The sequence below is a fragment of the Apteryx mantelli genome, chromosome 5 (assembly GCF_036417845.1).
Source record: "Apteryx mantelli isolate bAptMan1 chromosome 5, bAptMan1.hap1, whole genome shotgun sequence".
Classification (NCBI taxonomy): domain Eukaryota; kingdom Metazoa; phylum Chordata; class Aves; order Apterygiformes; family Apterygidae; genus Apteryx; species Apteryx mantelli.
This window is the reverse complement of record NC_089982.1, coordinates 33099273-33118785: the sequence shown is the minus strand read 5'-3', so window position 1 is coordinate 33118785 and position 19513 is coordinate 33099273. Positions and strand designations below refer to the sequence as shown.

General features: G+C 37.2%; 1 protein-coding gene across 1 annotated transcript in view; it reads left to right on the top strand.

Moving 5' to 3' along the window:
- Positions 1-1263: 1263 nt before the first annotated feature.
- MGAT4D (MGAT4 family member D) overlaps positions 1264-19513 on the top strand; it is a 39103-nt gene continuing 20853 nt past the window's right edge. The window contains exons 1-4 of the mRNA XM_067297107.1: positions 1264-1354; positions 13135-13296; positions 16714-16854; positions 18720-18853. Coding sequence (XP_067153208.1) covers positions 1264-1354; positions 13135-13296; positions 16714-16854; positions 18720-18853 — 528 coding nt within the window. The remainder of the gene's footprint in view (positions 1355-13134; positions 13297-16713; positions 16855-18719; positions 18854-19513) is intronic.

The window sequence follows — 19513 nt, the reverse complement described above, 5'->3', positions numbered from 1 at the left end:
TTCAATGATAATTTTTGCTAACTGGCTCTGAAAATAAACTAAAGTTTAGTGTGTGTTAGGTTTCTGTTACTCTTGTCTTCAGTATCCCTCCTGCTTGACCACATCCCATGTTCACTTTGGCTTTGTTACAGATGCCCATTGGCAAGTCAATTAAAAGGCATTTTTATTCATTACATATGACAAATTTAATGTTTATTTGTTCATCTTAGGTCTAAATGCCTATTTTACTATACATGTGCCAAAACTTAAATTGATCTTCCATTAAAAGTAGTGTTTTGAGCTTTTAATTTATTGACTTAAAACAACTAGGAATATGTATTTAAAGTAAGTGCAATTTGAAGAAGATTTATAGTAAAAATATCAAAGCAAGATGTCAGCAAAAGGAGGAAGAGGGCAGCTTAGTTTAGTGCATGAGTAAAGGTCAGGAATAGCAAAGTCTAACTCCAGGTTTCCCAGTGATTCATGGAGCCATACTTGGTTTTGTAGTTCTCCATTTGTATACTGATGTGAGCTACTTAGCAGTCTCCTGTGTATTTATGAATAATAATCAACATTTATAATTCCAAGTAATTATTAAATGGAGAAGTGAACCCAACCATGTGAACGTTCAAACACAGGAAGGTTCCACTAACCTAGGAAGAGTAGCACCGTGTAATTTTAGGAGTCTTGGATTAACTTTCAGAAAAAGGAAATAGTTATACTTTTAGCAGTGTAAAGGTGGAACATAAAGGCAGGCGTTCGGATTAAGACTCAAATGTGCACATGTCTGGGCACTGAACAGTGTTGTGGGTTTGGGGGTTATTTTAAAGGACACTATTCCAAATGATTTATGGTCTTGGTATAAGATGAGGTACAGTCGTTAAGTGGGCAGGTGTAAACAGGTCTGAGGTGCGGTTGTTAGGTAAAGGAGGGATGAGTTACTGTGTTACTAGTACAAGCATATTTTTATATAAAGCAAATTATATCTAAGAGAACCACATCCCTGGGCAATTAAGATAATAGGTAATAAGTGCCAGCAGTAAGTCAAGGAAGGAGGCGGCTGTCTAGCAGGTGGCCGCACAGCAGCGCGCACGTTGCGGCTCTCAGCTGCCCGAGCCCAGCGCGGCGGCGGCGGCGGCGCGGGCGTTGCTCCCGCTGCTGTGGCTGCGCGGGGCCCCGCCGCGGCCGGGGAGGCTCCGTGAGCGCGGCGCGCCCGGGGCGGGGGCCGGGGCGGGGGAGCCGCGGCGGCCGGCAGCGGCGGGACTGGCGGCGCCCCGCCGGGAGATGCGGCTGCGGCATGGCCCCCTCGTCACGGCGCTGTGCCTGGGCGCCGCCTTCCCCTTGCTGTGGCTGGCGGCGTGGCAGGGGAGCGGAGGTGAGAGCGGGTGAGGCTGCGCTGCTGCGGCCCCCGGCCCGGCTCGGCCCGGCGGGGCGGCACCTGCTCCGCCGCGGCGGTGCCCAACGGTCGGGCCGGCGGCGGCGAGCGGCGTTGGCGGCGGCGAGCGGCGTTGGCGGCGGCGGCGGCCGCCCCGCGGCGGGCAGGGCAGGGCAGGGCCGGGCAGGGCAGGGCAGGGCGGGGGGGCGGCTGGGTCGGCAGCCCCCGCTCCCCGGGCTTTGTGATCAGCCTGCTGCCGGGCTGCGGGGGAGGCGGCTGCTGCACCCACCTAACGCCCGACCGCCGCCGCCCGTCGAAACCGGTCGCACCGCTGGCGCTGACTTAGTACGCTGGGGTGCCGCGGCCGGCGCCTGACAGCCGGCCCTGGGGGCGAGGGCTGCCCGAGACCCCGCTCTGCAAGGGCGTGTGAGCCTTCAGCTCTGCGCGCAGCGAGCAGCTCCGCTTGGCCATCCTAGCAGCAACTTGTGCTTCTGTCAAAACAGAAACCTGAAGGCAGTGGGATGCTTCGCAATGCATAAAGTTAAATATGTATCTCTTTTTCTTTTTCCTTCTTCTTTTTTCCCAGGGCACATGCACCAAGTTATAAACTTGCATAACATTACAGGATTGCATCCTTGGATCAAACCTGTGCAATTAAAAAAAGAAAGAATTTTAACAAATGCTACTAATAACAATCCTGGGTTAGGATGGAAATAACAAGATTAAAGTTGATTGGCATGGTTTTCACTTTTAAAAAGTGATTTATTTATTTTTTTTTAATATTACCAAGTCACTTTTCTTTTTGTTAGCTTCTAGTACTAGAAGGGAATGTTCACTCCAGAGAAGATACAAGTTTTTGTATGTTTGCTTATAAAATGAAAAAAGCATAACATCTTTGTCATAGATTATGTAGGTGGCATATGTCGGATAGATCTGCAGAAAGCCACATCTAAGAGTATCTGAGCCTGCACAGGAAAAAGAAAACTGGTGTTATTTTCCAAGAATAAATTAGAAGGTATCTCTGCATAGCACTTTTGAGCCCTGAAGACATGGCTTGTTATGTGACAGTTTGTGTTTATTTTTCCTATTTACACCTTCAGAAAAGGTCTGGTTCTGTAAGTGCGGAATAATTAGAATAAGTCAATTGATGATTTCTGGGATGAACTAAAGATGATTTTGTCAGACTAGCAGTTAATTTTTTTAAATTAATTATTTCTGTAATAAATAGAAGTGGCAGCAGGAATCTAGGGGCTACAATGTGATTGTGATGTTGAATCCAGTCGAGGCAATGGTAGTCATCCTGTCTTAATCCTTTCTTGTCAGCTATAAAGTTGTTTATCTTATACACCCAATACACCCCATCACCATTTTATTTTCTGATTTGCATTTTGTGACTCCTCTTTGCTGAAGTTCCATTTTTATTCATCCTTATTTCTTTTTGTCCTTTCTCTGCTGGTGTTCTGTTTTTTTGGTGGAGGTTCTTCCCTCTGTGTATGTGTTGATTTAATTTTTCTCCTTCCACAGTTGTCTCCTCCACAGAAAACAAAGTAACTAATTCCTCTTAGGTGGCATCATTCTCCTCATTATTAGCACCTGCTTTACTAAGAAACATTCAGATCCTCTGTTTTTACTATGCAGAGTTTTTACTATGTTTTTACTGCCTTTGAAGGGAGGAATCCTTTGATTAAAAAATAAGTGGAACGATATTTTTGTTAACTTAAAAAAAAGAAAGAAAAGAACAGACTTTAGAACAGAAAGCATCGGGGCCAAAAGAACATGTTCAGAAACGTGTTCTCTCTTAAATGTGATAAGTCTCACAGATATGTAAAGAAGAGAGTTGATAATCATAACTAAGGGAGGAGGTAACAGTATGTGGTAAATGACTTTGTATTAAGTTTATTTCACTGGAAAGATACAGTCTTTGCTCCTGAGTGCGGTTAGAAGACGGAGATTCCTATCTATCAAAAAAACCCAAGAACAACAGTGTGTTGTTAACTTTTCCCACAGAAAGTCAGTAGGAAACCAAGTACTGCCCTGTTGGTGTCAGGGAATATCTGTATAAGAAGGTGGTCTGAACTGAATTTTTTTTCTTCTAAAACAGGCAGATACCTCTGCTTAGGTATTGTTAAATCTCTCTCCTTCTTCCCTTCCCTGTTATTGAACTTACCTCACTATTGACATGCCTGGAGCCCTACAGGAGTTCCTTTCCCACTTTCTCTCAACTCAAACATGAGATTTTTTTTTTTCTTCTAATGTCCTTTTCACTTATCCCACATGTAGCTGAGAGGTGAAGTAGTGTCCCTGCTCGTCGGCTCTCATGTCTTTCACTTACTTGTCAAATTTTCTTCCATGGCACATTTTCTTCCCCATATTTGTTAAATCTCCAGATAGTTATTTCATTTTTCTTTTCTGCTTTGCCCATAAAAAACACTTAGTCTGCTCCTGATCTTTGTCTATAGCATATCATATTAAGCAGCAATATTCCCTTTGGTTTCTCTCCATTCATCCATTTACTGTTTCTTGGATTGTAGTGACATTAGAATAATAATCTTTTTTGTTTGTGTTTGTTGTACATCTAGAGACTGGTCATCCTAGCTCAGGACTTAGTGGTCTTAAGTACTCTAATAATATAAAAAATAGTTCTGCAAAAGCTTGTGTTTAGTTTTGCCTGCAGCCTTTCTGCCCTTCAGTATTGACTTGAAGTACAGATCAGGTTTTGTCTCTGTCCTGATTTCTGTGCAAACAAAAGTCAATAGCTTCAGCCAGAGATATTAAGGGGCTAGCTAGTTAGTTTGTGAGATTTGAGTGAAGTTTTTTTGCTGTTGATAACAGCAGTGCAGTAAATAATTGGATATTTTGTGCTGCTAATGTAACTACTCAGTGCAGTTTGTGTGTTGACAAGCACATGTGAGACTTAATTCAAGTACAGGTAACTTGAACTGGCTTGGCAGGTAAGATGTTCCTGCATCACTTACACCCAGATCATGTTTTCAAGCTCCTCTTCACAGTCATTGGGATTAGAAACATACTTTTAAAAAATTTAAGTTCAGAATCTGATAAAATCAGTAGACTTCAGGGATTGTGGACTTTGAAAATGGCCTATATTGCTATATAACTTTAAACAATCCTTATAAGGAAGTTTGCATATTGATTTTTTTCATTACTTCATAAATAAGTATAAGTAAAGGTTTCAGTTTCGATAGACTGATGGTTTTGTGGCGAAAGAATGATGAAGTGGTTACAGAGACAATTGGTAATCACCAGATCTTCAGCAAATCTGATACTGTCTGTCTAAACTGGTGTGGTAATAGGACTGACTATTCCTTTAACATCCTTTAGAGTGCTTGTAGACGTAGGCTGCAATTAGCAAGTAATCAGGTTGACTGGTGTAGCAATACCTGTTCCACATCCTGCGTGGTTTTGCTGTGAGCTTTTTTGTCCCTCCCCAGGCCCTAAGCAAAACCTGTCTGAAGCAAACAGTTTGCATCTGAGGGCAGGAAAGGCTGTTGTCAGGATGATGCAGATGTTTCTACTGTTATGCAACTGGGTTGCAATCCAGTTGTTACTTCACCTCCTGACCAAAAGTGTTTGCTCTCATATAATTACTGCTCATATAGATTTGTAGTTATGGAAAGCAGTATACAATTTATGATTTACATAGTGATTTGCTCACCCAGTTTTAACTAGAGTCTTCCATGCAAGTATTAATCAACAAGAAGTATCACAGGTATACAGAAGTAGAGAAAGTAGGTGTAAGGAGGTAAGAAACTTTATTTTTTCCACTTGAAAAATATATTTTTATAATCATTAGGTAAGAGCATGTTATAAACTCATTATGAATTTATGTAAAGTTTCTTCGCAGGAAAGACTATTCCTGAATGAAAAATAACTGTGGTGTCTTGATGGAGTAACAGAGAATTTTCTAGAAATCACAGCAATGAGGTAAATAGGATCATCTCACATGACAGTGCTTCTTCATGTTGCATGTACGGGTTAAGGATTAGATCTCTTTGAATTCATTTATAATGTGTTGCTGCTCTCTTCACCTAAATTTGTGGGATACTTTCCCAAGTAAATCAAAACTAAACTTTGCCTAGTAGGTAGGAGAAACTGATGATAAATATGATGCCACAAGAATATAAACATGTTAATACATAAGTTGAGTCAAAAATAGTGAAACCTGGATTTCTTTAATTATTTCTTTAGGGAGGGAGAGGAAAAGAGGAACTGTTCGTACTTCATCACACTCACAAAAGTATACTTAAGGTTTAGCAAATTGTTTAATATATTAAATTTTTAATTATTTCACAAAGTTTATCACCAGGAAAGGGAGGACAGTAATAAAAAAGGGTTTCTGATGAGCCTCAGTTGTTTTCAGCTGAAATAAAATAATGTATACGCTAGCACAAACAACCGATTACACATTTTACCTTTTATTTCCAGTAATCTTCTGTGTGTGCTTTGATGCAATGCTCCAGCTAGCCAACCACTGCTCCTACTGTGCACCCCAAGCAGAGCTCCCCAGGTGATTCTGGCATCTGTGACAGAGCTCTTTGCAGGCTGACCGATGCAGACCCAGCTGGCACACTCTGGCTCAAAGCTTCAATTAAATAGTGGCAAACTGACAGACTGACAAGGAGCCTTGAATCACACCATTCTCTCTTTGCTTTATTCAGATTTATGAACATGCAGAAACCAGTTTTCCTGTCTGCTTTAGGCCTGTTAGGCTGTGTCTAACCACCAGTACTAGGCCCTTGGGAGCTCAGATCAAGGTTTGACTGGAAGGCCAAATCCTTCCTCCTTTTCTTAATGCATACATTTCCTTCCAGTGGAATTGAGAGCATACAGAGGTTATTGCACATCTGGGTTTTGTCCCAGTGTGCAGGCAGGATGTGGCCAAAATGCACAGTGCGGTAAGAGAACAGTTCCTCCGATCCATTTATTGCTTATTCAGATTCTTTGCATAGTTCTGCATTTTGATATTTAAATAACATACAAGCATCTCAAATGGGGCTTGAGAGAGTGTATTTACTGATCCCAAATTTTATACCAAAATTTGTATCCAAGACTTATGAAAGCTGTATAGATTTACTGGCTTCTAAATATGTCGTTTACTGAACTAAGAGTCTGGTGCTTTTTGCAATTAATTTGGCAGGAATAACGGTTGCCTTGTCTTCAAAAGCAGAGGAACTGAGTCATAAATCCTGTAAAGATTCAGGTACAAAATGAGACTAGTTACTGTTGTTCTTTGTAGAGGAAGGAATAAGGAACATTTCTGACCTCTTTTTGTTTGCTGTGCAGTGTATCATCACAACCTGTACTTAAGTGGAAATATATGACCTTTATGCTTTCCTAATGCTGCACGCTCCTGGAAGAATATGGTTTTATTCAGAAATACTTTAGTTGATAGGCATTTAATTACATGAGTGTATAAATGAGTGATTGTTGCTACATCAGGCAGAACAATAAAAATATTTGAAATATTAACCAGAATGAAGCAATAACTATTTAATTGTCCTAAGTGAATGAGTACATTTTATTTATCTAATAACAACCATATTCAAATCAGAATTTTCCATTGCTATTAAGAACCTATATTGTTACTAACATTACTATGTTAAAACCAAAATACACTGATTATGAGCAAACACCATGGACTATCCATTGAATTTATACATTTTTCCACTTCTTTTCTATTGCTTTCATGTATGTTAATGTTCTGAGTGAATGTTTTAAGACCACTTTTCACTAGGTTCTAATACAGGAAAAGACTTAGATCTAAAATGAGGATTGAGGATTTTTTGCCAGCATTTAAGATAATGCGCTATTAGAACTTAGTTTTGTTTTCTTTTAAACAAATTTGCTTATCTATTTTCAGTTAGATACAGTATATAAATAGATTTACAAAAATATATGCCAAATATATGCCAATATATGCTATGCCAAAAACAACAGTGGACCCATATTCATTATACAATTTAAAAATTCAGTGATTAACTTTGATCTGCGGTTAACCCTATAAAGGTTAGGGTGTTTTTTAGTATTGAAATATGATTCTGGTTCTCTTCCTAGTGTGGGCACTGAGGAACCATAGCTTCCCATACAGTGAAACTGCTGGCACACTGTTCTTTGATGTCACTGGGTTAATACAGTGTCCCTGCGCTGGCCTCTGTTGCCTTGGAGCTCCTGATGTGGACAAATCCTTGATGATTTGTCAAAGACAAATAGACCACTGACAGATCATACTCCCACCTAATTACTCTGCTCAGTTAGACACCTACATAAAGAGCTATAAAAACATGGTGAGAATATCCTCACTGTAGGTTAAACCCCATGTGTTGGCCTACCGAACCTCAGTATTTCATACCCCAGGATCACAGTTTGGCAAGGGTTTCAACCAACCAGGTGAGAATTGTGCCTGGCTAAAGTCAACTGTTCTCCTCCTGTTTGTAGACTCCCGCATCAGTCATAGCAATTGTCATCTCTTTCAGAGCATGAATAAGACAGATGAGTGGAAACAATTCTTCACTCACTCATTTAAATTTTCCATTTCAACTGTGTAAAATAAGCCAGCCTGAGCACTGACTCTCACTTCAGGCTCCTGAAGATTTAAGATATGTGTTAAGACATGTTGTGTCCTATGGGTAAGGCTCAACAATTCCCCACTTCTAACCAAGATTGAACATAATGGGTGAATATACCCAGTGCAGGTGAAGCTGCTTCTGAATTTACGGTAGTTTATCTTGGTTATCTCTAACCTATTGGAAGATGCAAGTAATTCTGTGCTGTGGCGTTATAAACAACATATTTATATATCAGGCACAAATTCAGGAAGGTGTCCTTATCTAGAAGGATGCATAAATACCTTTAGACATTAGAACATTGCTGAATTTAAGTGCTTGTTTAAGAACTAGGTGTTCTGAACTAAGAGGCATTGTTTTGGAGACTTTTCCTCCTCATTCTGACAGAACAAAACCTGAGCTTGCAAAGTGTGCAATAAGAAGGCTTAGAAAGGTCTATCTATTTTAGATCAGTTACAGGAAGACAATAAACCGCCACAGTTATTAGTGCAATGCATGCTTGAATGCTTTAATATGCTTCATTAACCTGAACAGTGAGCAGTGGTTCCAAGTACAAAGTATGACAAGATCTTTTGCAGTCAGTGTGATCATTTAGTTTTCTTTTAAACAGGGCATTACCACAACGGATTTTCTGAAAGAAGGTGTTGTAGGGTATGGTAAACAATGTAGCTTATAATCAAGAAATAGGAGAGAGGTTATTGCACTGCTAGACTCTGGGATTTTTCTTCGCTTCTTGCTGCCACTCCCAATTTTGCTTTAATTTTCTTTTTTTCCTTGAATATTAGAAAGAGATATTGATGAATTGTTCCACAGCTCTTTTATATTGCCAGAAATCAGTTGTTAGTAAAACTAGAAGCCTTCATGATAATGGGAAGTATGTGTATTTGAAGCTGAGAGAAACAATCCTTTGACTTTCAGAATGAGTATTTGTTTTAGAGATTAGTATTGTTTCTAAAAGTTTCTAAACAGTTTTAGTTTCTGGTGCAGTGTTATATATATGTATGCATATATTAGGCGATAACACAAGACTGCATTTAAAACCATCTTAAGTATTGCCATCTTAGAATTACACTAGCCATAAAATATATATGACAATGTAGTAAACAATTAGAACTGCTGTAGTAGAGCTGAAGATTTGTCACAAAGCTTTAAATGTTATCATTGATTCTGTTTTTTTTTTCCCCCCAGCTTATAGCCAGTGTAACCCCATTGGAATTTCCTAGTAGGATTTCCTTAGTCCTTCAAAGTGATTAATCTTCAGCCTATCAGAGTGGAAAAGAAGCCTTTATCTTCATCTGCTTTTGTAGTTTTGCCATAGGTCCTGGTCTTCTTGCTACTTTCTCTTTTTATCCCGACATTCCCCATTGCAGATAGAACCTTCTGTAGACTGGTGTTGTTAGGTAAGACTATCATTGGGGATAGAGAGTGTTTTGCAATATTTCTGAAACTCCTTTTTCTGGGCCCTCCCTGCCTTGCCAAAATGAGTTATATTCACAAAAAGCTTCTGTCTGTTCTTTCCAAGAAAACTATTGGAAATTAGAAACAATCGTTAAAGTTCTGTGTAGATCCTTAGATCCTTAAAGAAGACCTCTTTCGACATGCACGCTAAAATACATATACATTTAATGAACACTTAAATGTCTGGAGTGTTTAGTTTCATAATGTTTCCGATTTTGTCTTCTTAGCTTGCTACAATAATATCAGTAATAAAAAGTGTTTGTGACTATACTGTTGCACAACAAAATATAAAAACTTCAGTACTGTATTCTAAACATACACTTTTTGCCAAAGGTTAACTAACAGTAATCTTATTTATATATGATCTGATAGCTTGTTATTTCTTGTTCTATTTCAAACCATAGAAGCATGTATGTTTATATAAAGATTTATCCTTCAGTAAGGGCAAATGAATACTCATTCCTTTTTTCAAATTCTTGCTTCACTAGCTGTCAAAATTGAATGAGATATGCAAATATTAGGAATCTTGCTCTATTAAGGCTTCAATTCTGAAAGACTCAAAAGTGTGGTTTCCCTCTTCTGGCCTGAAGAATAGGTAAAGCCCATTACAAACACCAGCTTCTTTGGCTGCAGTCAGTGATAGCTGAGTATTGATCTTTTATTTGGCAGAGGTGTCTACAATGTTAAGGCAGGCACACCTGAAAATAAGAAAGTGAAAATACAAGTACTTGGTGCATGCCAAAATGTCAACCTGGTAGTGGCACTGGTAGTTTTGAGTCATGCTGACACCAGGTAGCTAAAAGAACTGTAAACAGAGAGAGAGAGAGAGACTATCAGTGTTGTTATTCATCTGTAGTTTAATTATTGATTCTTCCTCTAACATAGTTGTACTGAGGGAATTCAGTTTAGCAAAATTTTATGCTATTACAGCACTGGAAATGGCAATGGGATAGCAATTTCCAGCATTTAATTATGAAACATGCCAGCAGAAATCTCTCTGTTACAAGATCATCGATTCTCTTTGTCAAAAGCTTCAAGTGGCATCGCATGCCAACATGTACTTGTCCTAAGCTTGTGGGCTCGCTCTCTATTGTTTGCATCTTGCCAGAAGGAGCACGTGGAACTTTTCATTTAGGGTTATACCTCCACTCTTTCTTGGCACTCGATGCTATCTAACTCCCAAAATAGCACTTGCAGTTTAAAGAGGAATACACGTTGGTTACTGCATCTTTAATGTACACCTCTGAATTTGTCTTGAATTTACAAGATAAATCTCCACCATGTTTACATGTATTGATGCTCTATCTGGAATCACTTTCTTGCTATGTAAACGTTGTGACTAATGCCAGTCAGTCCCTTAACTCTGTTGAAACTATGTATAAGAATAAAATGGAAACAGAAGGTTTTAATCTAAAGCAAAAAGCTGAAAGTTGAATTATAACACTGGAAACAACTGTGAAAGATAAGCATAAAACAGAAAAATATATTTCTAAATAGTATTTGATAAGAGAGATCTTCGTTATGTGCTCCAATATTTTCACTATCTCAGGGTTCTAGCTCTGTAGCCTGATACCTCATAACAGATTTGTCTTGGAAAACTATTTTAAACTTAATTTTTCCCCTGCAGTTGTTAAAAGATGGAATCTCCATCTACTTCCTCATTTGTCCTTTCATTTATTTATTTATTCTGGTTCTTTTTAAGGGAAACCTACTTAAGTAACCCCAAACTTTCTTGTTGCACACAGCTGAAATAATTCAGTTTTCTTCTCCATGCTACAACCCTGAATTTACATTTCTAGTTGCTTCATACAAACTCCTCCTACTTATGAATGCCTTTCTTACAGGTCAAAACATTTTTAAGACTGTCAGGAAATTTTAGAAGCATTCATTTTTATGTTCATTTTAGTAAACTTACTTTTAATTAACTTTCACTTTTTCATTGAGACCACTAATAATATTAATAATACAGATGACATGTTTTATTTTTAAAATGCTTTTTCTAAACTGCTCTCTTCCTATATCTTTTTAGGTTTTGAGGCCTTGCAGTCACACATTTATTGATTAACTTATGGACTTGATAAGTCCTTAATTAAGTGGTAAGGGCTTCTGCTTACTCCAAGAGGAGAAACTCTAGCTACAAAGCAAAATAATTGCAGTTTGAAATGCCTCTGCAGATTGTCACAAATATATAATACATGTGCCTTTTGCCCTCAGTCTCTTCTACAGGCTAGAGTGCCTTGGGCTTCACTTTTGCTGAGAGACAATGGTGGATCATAGCAAATGAGTCCTGCTGAGGATGGGACTCAGCACAGTCTAAAAATAGAATGGGAGAAGTGTCTAAACAATGCCATTTGACTTTAAAATGTTTGGTAATGCTGATTTTTTTTTTTAAGTCCCCTTTTTCATTTTTTGACAAGTTTCAATTTTTTCTAGTAAAACTCTTATGAAATCCATAATTTGTGTGAAGTTTCAATGTTTTTTTCTAATGCATACCAGTAGAAAATTAAATTGTTTAGTAGTTAAGCTGGGAAAGTAGTTTCTGAGAATGGGGACAATCTTTTCATATTAAGTTGTGTATCATTATATTATGAAACAGACTAACTTTTTGGTTGTTACACTTATGTTTGATTTTCATGCTAACTCCCCTGCAGATATATTATAGATAAGAATAGCAAAGTTCTGAAATTTCACCTGTTCTTTTGATATTGTCTTTTCATGTGTTTTTCCTGTAGTTTTCAGGTCAGTTCCTCGGCTGAGCATAGGTTTGGGTTTTTTTGTTTGTTTTTTTTCTTCAGATGAACCTACACTGAGTGACATTATTGAAGTGTGGCCTTATGTCAATTTTAACAAGTCTAACAGTCTTTGTTCACATGGCAATGAGACAGTGAGGGCATTGATAAATTATGAGTCTTGTATATAATCTGTGATAATTAAGAAGTTCTGTACTTGAGACTAACAGTACTTGCTTTATGTCATTGCTTCTTATGAAAGCAGATCTTCTGTAAGCAATCTTGAACTTGCCTTATGTGAGAATGTTATTGAAAAAGCAGAGGTGTCTGATAACCATTATTCAGACTAAAGTGTTCCTGATCTGGATATGATTGTAGGCTATTTAATCAAACAAGGTCTAAAAATTACAAAGATAACTTTCAAGACGGCACAAATCTAGTTGTTGTCTAGAGAAGTAAATATATCCAGGAGTTCAAATAACCATCCTTTCTAATAGTTCTTAATGTACTTCAGGCACTTTTTCAGTCATAGATGAAGACTGCATAACTTTATATATAGAGAGATATAACTATGTTTTATTTATATATCTTTTTTTTTTTAGTCTTAATAGCTGCTTTATACAAGAGAAAAGCCACTATATAATTACTTTCTTCAGCATAACAAGGGATCATCAGGATTTGTCATTACTGAAAAATGTTGTTGATTTTACTGGATAATACCTTTCCCGCAATTCATAGTTTTTGACTGACTTTTTCCTTATTACTGATGTCACATTCTGACTTCTTGTCTTCACTTTAAAGACTTTACATGACTGTGCTTCCTAAACTGTGTCTCTGCTTCTTAATACTCTTCCAGACTTCTTTATTCAATGAGTAAACTTTGAATGGCCTCTTTTTTAATTGTTTATACTCTCCTGGTCATGTCTTCTTCTGGACTGTCTTGTATTCTTTCTTTCTCTTTATTCCATTATATAATTAACCTTTTTAAAAATAAATTACATTCTCATTGCAGGAAATGACTTAGACGTGTACAAAACCCAGCTTTTGGAACTTCATCAAAGACTATTATATGCTGAAAAAGAAAACAAAAAAAGATCACATGAACTGAGCAGTGCCTTAGTTGAAATTAAACGTGTAGTTGCAAAAGCAGTGAACTCAACAACAAATCATACAGGTTTGTATGTATAAAAATGTACTGTCTTAAAGGATTGAAGTTTTGTGCGCTCATATTTATTTACCATTAGTGTGGAGAGAAAAATCGTTGATTTAATGATATCAGCATTAGGTAAAAGTTCCTTTAAAAAATGAGTGGGAAAGCAATCTCTAGCCACTCTTTATATAGGATCTGTTACTAATTAAACAAATGAGAAAAAAAACTGGGATCAGAATAGACTGCAGTGATGTCACAGCTGTAAACACAAGTAAATGCTGTTCACTTTTTTTTAATCTAGGTTTTTACAGAGTTTCTTCACTTTTTTGCTGCCAACTACAGACACTAAATAAGCTATTTTTACCTGCTTTTAGTATGCCATTACACATTGATAAATACTAGGCCTGTAATTTGGGGGGGGGGGTTCTGCTTTTTTTATTTTTTTAGGAAGATAGACACCAAAATGCAATTAAGTTTATTCTAGTGATCTGACTTCTTCCTATTTTTTAATTAAAGTTCTTATTCATTTATTTAAAAAAAACACATTAGATCCTACTGTCTTACAGTCTACTTTTTTTTTCTACTCTGTGCACTGGTAGTTGCAGATAACAGATTAGATTATTTGATTCTGTCTCCTAAAAGAAACAGTGAAGTAGTGCAGGATCTGCCCATTATGCCTCCTTGTTAGGATTGGAAGAGCTACTTTCCTGGAGAAAGAGGAAGACTAGTACCTCTGCCCTGGGAACATTACACAGCAAACCTGGACTTAAAACTCTGAATGCTACTGAAAACTGTTTGTTTTAAATACTTCTTTGCATTCAGTACAGCAGGCTGATACCTGATTAAAAGAAGGAATCAACCAGGGCTGTAAAAGAGAAGAAAGAACATGACGCATTCTGGTTCTGTGTAGTCAGCTTGGTTTCTTACCCTGTTCTCCCTTGCCTCTTTTTGTTTATTCCTATTTATTTTGTTTATTTGTATTTATCCAATACTAATTCAGTGGGACTGTTCAGATGCTTATAATCAAATGCTTAACTGTTAGCAACATTGTGGCCCTATAAGTATTAAAATAGAGAACATGTTGTCACAACTAGTAGCCTCACATACTGTAGACAAAAAGTTCTTGCCAAATGCACGTAACAACAGTAGAGGAGAGCACAAGTCTCCTTCCCCGTGCCATTTTTATTCCTGAAGCCAAATGAACATCGGAAAGTGCTGAAGTTGTTGTCAATTCACAGGATTTAAAGCAGAAATTTCTTAAACATCACTGAATGTTTTCTTCTATTTTTACTTAGTCTTCTGCTTCCCATTCCAACCATGTTTTATTGCATATAGTAAAACTAATATCCTTTGCCCAGCCCTTGACAGAGACTATTTTCTCTTCCTTATAAAAGTGGAAAGTCCTTGAAAAGTTAGGAAGGCAGTAAGAAAGAAGTTTCTATGCAGCAAAATTCCAATACGTTTAATGGCAAAGCAAAGTGGGAGGAGTTGTGGGTGTCTTTCGTACACAAAGGTCTAGACATATGTATTGTTTTTGAAAACTGAAGCAGTGTTCTGGAGAGGGGGAAATCTCTGGCAATTTATCATTTTCAGTGGGAGTATCTTGGAGGCTGAAGAACTTCAGATGTTGCCTACTCAGTAAGGTTCTGGCTGCGTTGATCTAACTGGATGAGTAAAGCTGAATATAGTCATTTGTAGGGATTGTTTTAAGTAACTTTTAACAGTGGTAAATTTGGGAATTTGTTCCAGATGCCTTTCTTAGGCAAAATAACTTTCCATTTAAGTCAATAAGCCTTGTGTTGCTCTACTGACTGTGAAACTGTGGGTTTTCAAGTCTTCTGTATCTTGGAAGACCATTAAAGTGATTTTGTTGGCTAAATTTACTTGAGGTATTGTTCTGATATCATGAAGTCCCTAGCACCAGCCTCTTTACACAGCTGATTAAAGTATCTGGAGGAGGTACCCACTGAGGTATGAAATACCTTAGGCAAATTCGTGGGAGCTTTCTTTTCTTTCAGGGCAAGACATGCACCTTGTGGGTAGCTAGTAGGGTATAGGTAAATTCAGTAACAGAGAATGACAGACAAAATTGTAGTATGAGAGCAATATGCTGCCTATGTCAGGAATATAAGATTAAAGCCTTTAGATGACTGGTTAATATATAGCCTGGAATGATTTTAAGTTTTGTTTCCAAGCAGTTTTGTTAAAGATTAGAAGGACCATTTACTATTTTTCCTCCCATAAAATATAGTCTTCCTTTTAATCCTTTCACATACCCCTCCTTTCTTTTTTTTTTTTTGCATTGTGCCTATCATCTGTGCTCCTATGGGTGTCTTACATTAACTATAACATTTTTTTGCAAGCTTATAAGTGATTTTATAATAATTTTAGAAGCAGATTGTCCAGGTTTTAGTAGCTCTTTACATTTATTCTAAAGTGTTTAACACCACTGGAACATTCAGGAATGTTTATATAAAGAAATACAAATTAGTAAATGAATGTTATCAATTTTTTATATAGTTTTTTTTTTAATAGATTTGTTTTTAAAAAGTCACACTTCAGTTATTTTAACATTAATAAGTATCCTCATTTTTTCATCTTCATTTTAAAATAGCAGAGAATAAATATTCCCTCTTTTTTTCCCCGTTATCTACTACAGTCTTGTTTCTTGAATTTTTTTAAAGGCTTGAATCTGGTTGTCCTTTTTTAAAGGCTTGGGTCTGATTGTCCTTTTTGTCATAGGACTTTATAACCTAATGACTTCTGATTGGGCCCTTCATGTGCATACTGAAAATTACCATGTTTTACATTCAGGGGAAAGCACTGAACTTTATTAAGTTAAGTTACTAAGAAATTTATTAATCATAATCTGTATTTCTTTTTGTTAGTTAAAAAAAATAAAATAACCTGCCACCTGTGCAAAAATGTACTAGTTTTCTCCAGCTGCATTTAAAATAACTGTTTATTGTATTTTAAGTTAGGCCCAATCCTGCAGCTATCTATGCACTGAGAACTCCAGCTGAAGTTCCACTGGAAGTTCAGGATTGGAGCTTTGCGTTATTTTCTGGGTGTGAGGTGAATCATACAATGGGATTCTCAACTTATTGCCACAGGAGGGGATCCGTCTGATTGGGGTGTGTATGTGCTATTGTAATGCATTACCATGAACTCATTCCTGGGATCGTCAGGCCCATTCCTGAGATATACTAGAGAAACTGGGAAACTTGCATTAGACTGAAACAGGAATCAATCACCAGACAAGCTAATTATTAACCATCATGAAATATTCATGTGAAATATAATCTTTTCTGATAAATGGTTCTGATTGAATAACCTTGTGTGTGGTAATCTACTATTTAATTGAGGAAAACAATTGGAATAATGGTCCTTGCAGCTGGATTTTTATTTTATGTACATGTGTGGATTTGTTGTTTCTTTAAGATGATATGAAGTGGAAAGTATTAAATCTCACCAGAAAACCCCCCATGCATCTTACAAACATGTACTGCTATCTACCTCACCTTCGAGAATATGAAGATTCCATTTTTCCAAATGTTGTAATTGGGCAACAGAGAACTGGAGGTAAGAAATAAAATTTGGTTTATATTTTGTATACATTTCTAGAAATCTATTAAATTCTGTCAATGAAACATACTCAAACTTTGGATTTTTTTTTTCTCCCTAAATTTGAAAATGTTGACAAATTCAATAAATTTTCACGGGGTGGCAAAAGCACTTTTACCACTCCTGTCCCAGTTCCAAGTCCTCACCCCTAAGTATTCTGGTAAACCTTTTCAAATATCAAAAAATAGTCATAATTGAAAACAATATCTTTTTTGTTCCTAGTCATGTACTCATGTGGCTAAAATGCATTGGCTGACGTTTTTCTCACAAAATTAGTGTGCTTAAGGAACCCAAGAAAAATTTCCAATCTGCTCAGTCTGCTGAAGTTATAAGCAAATGGAAAGATGATGTGATAATTTGAAATATATTAATAAAATTCCAATGCACATTCTTCATCCAAGTGAGAAATCAACTGATGCATGGAGAAAAAACAATGAATTCCGATGAAACATAATACAAATGATTAAGTTACAGCTTCTCCAAACTGTTGGGTAATAGGTGAAAAGAATAGTCAAAAGGAGCAAGCAAACTGGTCAACCATTTGTCTGGTTTTTGTATTTGTTGAAATTTTAATTTTTTTCTTTTATGTAAAGAAACATTGACAGCACTTTTGATTTAGTTAGGGAAAAAATTGACACTGCCCATGACAATGGGTAACTTTCTACAGTCTTCTCATTAGTAGGTGTAATTGTAGCAATGTGATCTAGTGCAGTAGTTCTCACTGAGTGCATGTAGACCAGTGTTAGTCTGCAAAGTATCAGAAAGTAGTTAGCAAACAGTTACAGAAAAACCTTGGAAAACCAGACACATTCTCTAGCAAACATAAAAGTAATAAGTAATAAAAGAACACAGTGTTTATTTATAAATGAAAATCACAATAGCAAGACTGAACTTCAACAAGTACAGGTTGACCTTCGGTGTGTAAAAAGAAAAGCTAAAAAACAGTGGTTTAGCAAGTTACATACTGGAAAGGAACACTGGAACTTCTATGGTTTTGAATTGACATTGGCACCGATAGTGAAGTCTTGAGCAACTCGGAGCATCTATTCATTTCCTTCAAAATCTGCTGTTTCCTTACCAGCCTCACAGGCTTTTTATGACTAGGAGTCTTTTCCATAGGTTTATTGAGTTATATTAGGTTAGTGACTTCAGGAATGCCCTCATTGATGAAAAAAGAGAAGTTCTGCTTAAAAACTAATGATGTAATATAGCATGGTTTTGCCACCAGTGCAGCCTTTGCCAGAGTTTATTTCAGTTCCTTTCTCTTACTATTGATTATGCCTAAGCCATCAGTTCATACCAGTTAAACAGCTCAGAAAGCAGTTTTGATTTGGATTCCTTACTGAGATATACAACACTCACTTCCTGTGAGAAAGTCATTTGCTCACTAAAGCGGTGTTGGGTAGCTCTTACTACTCGGATCTCTCTAACTCCATACAGACAGCTAGGGCAACTTTTTCAGTAAGCACTTTTGAAACCCTACTAGGGGGCAGACACCCACATGTTTGACAGAGGTAGTAATGGCTCTAAATTCTTAGAATAATTCACTATCAGTGTAGATCCAGTGCTTAAACACAGATACAGGTATCTAATTGGAGGTATCTCCTCCTTCAGATGGCAAGGCAAATGCTATTACAGTGCTATAGGAATATTAACTGTCACCAAGTAAGCCAATCAGTGAATGGTCATGGTTATAATTATCTTCTAACAGCACAGACCCGTTCATATGTTCTCATGGTCATGTCAAATCAAAATTAAAATGGAATTAAAGTTTCTCTTTATCTGACCTAAAATGAAGTGATTTTTGACTTCTGTCTTTGCAGTCTCACTGGTCATGGGTATTCCTACTGTGAAAAGGGAAAAACAAAATTATCTGACAAATACACTGCATTCCCTATTATATGAACTTTCTGAAGAGCAAAAGAATGACTGCGTAATAATCATCTTTGTAGCAGAGGTAATTTAATATGGAAACATGCAGTATGCCAATAAAAAGACAATATGGAATTTGTGTCTTAATATAATAACGTAGGAGATTCTGCAATATACTGTCAGCCAGGACTTCTGGAGTGATTTCTTTACGAGTGGAGAAGGTTAGTGCCTCAGTCTTCAGATATGGGGGAAAAAAACCCTGCAACTCAAATGGTTGGAGGGGGAAAAAGCCATATTTACAAACACAGTTGCTGCAGTCAGATTTTCAAATAAAATCTTACGAACTTTTACTATCTCTGAAAGTAATGTATTCTATTACCAGAATAAAAAGTAAATCCTCCCAGGAAAGTTCCATAGAACCTGAAAAAAATGTAGACTTACGCAGTCTCACAACAGTACCTTGACATGCTGGAGTCTTGCCTTCTGCATGTGAACTGGCATTTCTTGTGAAAAAGAAAACAGTTTTAAACTACTCAGAGACAAACAATCCATGTTTGGAAAAGTAAAAAATGCTCAATTTAAAATGTTAGTGGTAGATAAAATTTCTCTGTTTTCCAGTGTGATCAAGAGATTTTGGAAAAAAGCTATAGAAGGGAATTAGCTGGTGACTCGCAGATGACAGACTGGGGAATTACTCAGACCTTATATTTATTCTTCATATTTCTTTATCCTTCCATAAACAATG